Consider the following 908-nt stretch of genomic DNA (forward strand, 5'->3'; position numbering starts at 1 on the left):
TTGCTGCTGACAGGAGACAGAGATGAAAAAGTAAGAATTTGTTTTGCTGCTGAGCCTTTCAATCTGCTGCATGTACACCTGGGGCATCTACACTTCATCACTGATGCGGCACTCATACACTGCAGCAGCAGCAGCAGCAGCAGCAGCAGCAGCAGCAGCAGCAGCAGCAGCAGCAGCAGCAGCAGCAGCACAGCGGCAGCAGCAACGATGGGAGCATTAGTTGCAGCAGCAGCAGCAGCAGCAGCAGTTTGCTGCTGCAGCAGAAATGGGTAGTCAGCAGCAGCGGGGACTGTACTTTACATCTATGGCCTATAGACAGCAGCAGCAGCAGCAGCAGCAGCAGCAGCAGCAGCAAGCCTGCTGCTGCTGCTGCTGCTGCTGTATTGTCTCTGAACCCGAAAACTTTATTTAGGGATTTCAACAGCATTAAGCCGCTGCTGCAGCAGCAGGTGCTGCACCAGCTGCAGCAAGCAGAAGAAAACAGCAGCAGCAGCAACAACAGCAGCAGCAACCAGCAGCAGCAGCAGCAGCAGCAGCAGCAGCAGCAGCAGGTTCCTGCTGTGCTGCAGGGGCATCTGCTGCCGCTGAGGGTTTATGTAGACGAGCAGCAGCAGATGCTAGTTGTACATACACTGCAGCTCAAGGGTTTGCTGCTGATCCCCTATCACCTGCAGCAGCAACAGCAGCAGCAGCAGCAGCAGCAGCAGCAGCAGCAGCAGCAGCAGCAGCGGGTGTACGGGGATGCTTTTGTTGTTCCTTTAAATTATTTTGTTGGCTCCTTGCTGCTGTCTCGGCACAAAAAAGAAGAAGTTGCTGCTCTGTCTTTCTTCTCTCCTATCCACCAGCAGCAGCAGCAGCAGCAGCAGCAGCAGCAGCAGCAGCAGGAGCAGCAGCAGCAGCAGCAGCAG

At 55.3% G+C, this 908-nt stretch overlaps 1 protein-coding gene across 1 annotated transcript in view; it reads left to right on the plus strand.

Moving 5' to 3' along the window:
• Positions 1-908, plus strand: part of EMH_0071820 (WD-40 repeat-containing protein, putative) — a gene marked incomplete at both ends in the record, with an annotated part of 1,932 nt that overhangs the window by 892 nt on the left and 132 nt on the right. The window contains one exon of the mRNA XM_013499142.1: positions 126-906. Coding sequence (XP_013354596.1) covers positions 126-906 — 781 coding nt within the window. The remainder of the gene's footprint in view (positions 1-125; positions 907-908) is intronic.

The sequence above is a fragment of the Eimeria mitis genome, genomic scaffold (assembly GCF_000499745.2).
Source record: "Eimeria mitis Houghton genomic scaffold, Emh_scaff4039, whole genome shotgun sequence".
NCBI classification, from domain to species: Eukaryota; Apicomplexa; class Conoidasida; order Eucoccidiorida; family Eimeriidae; genus Eimeria; species Eimeria mitis.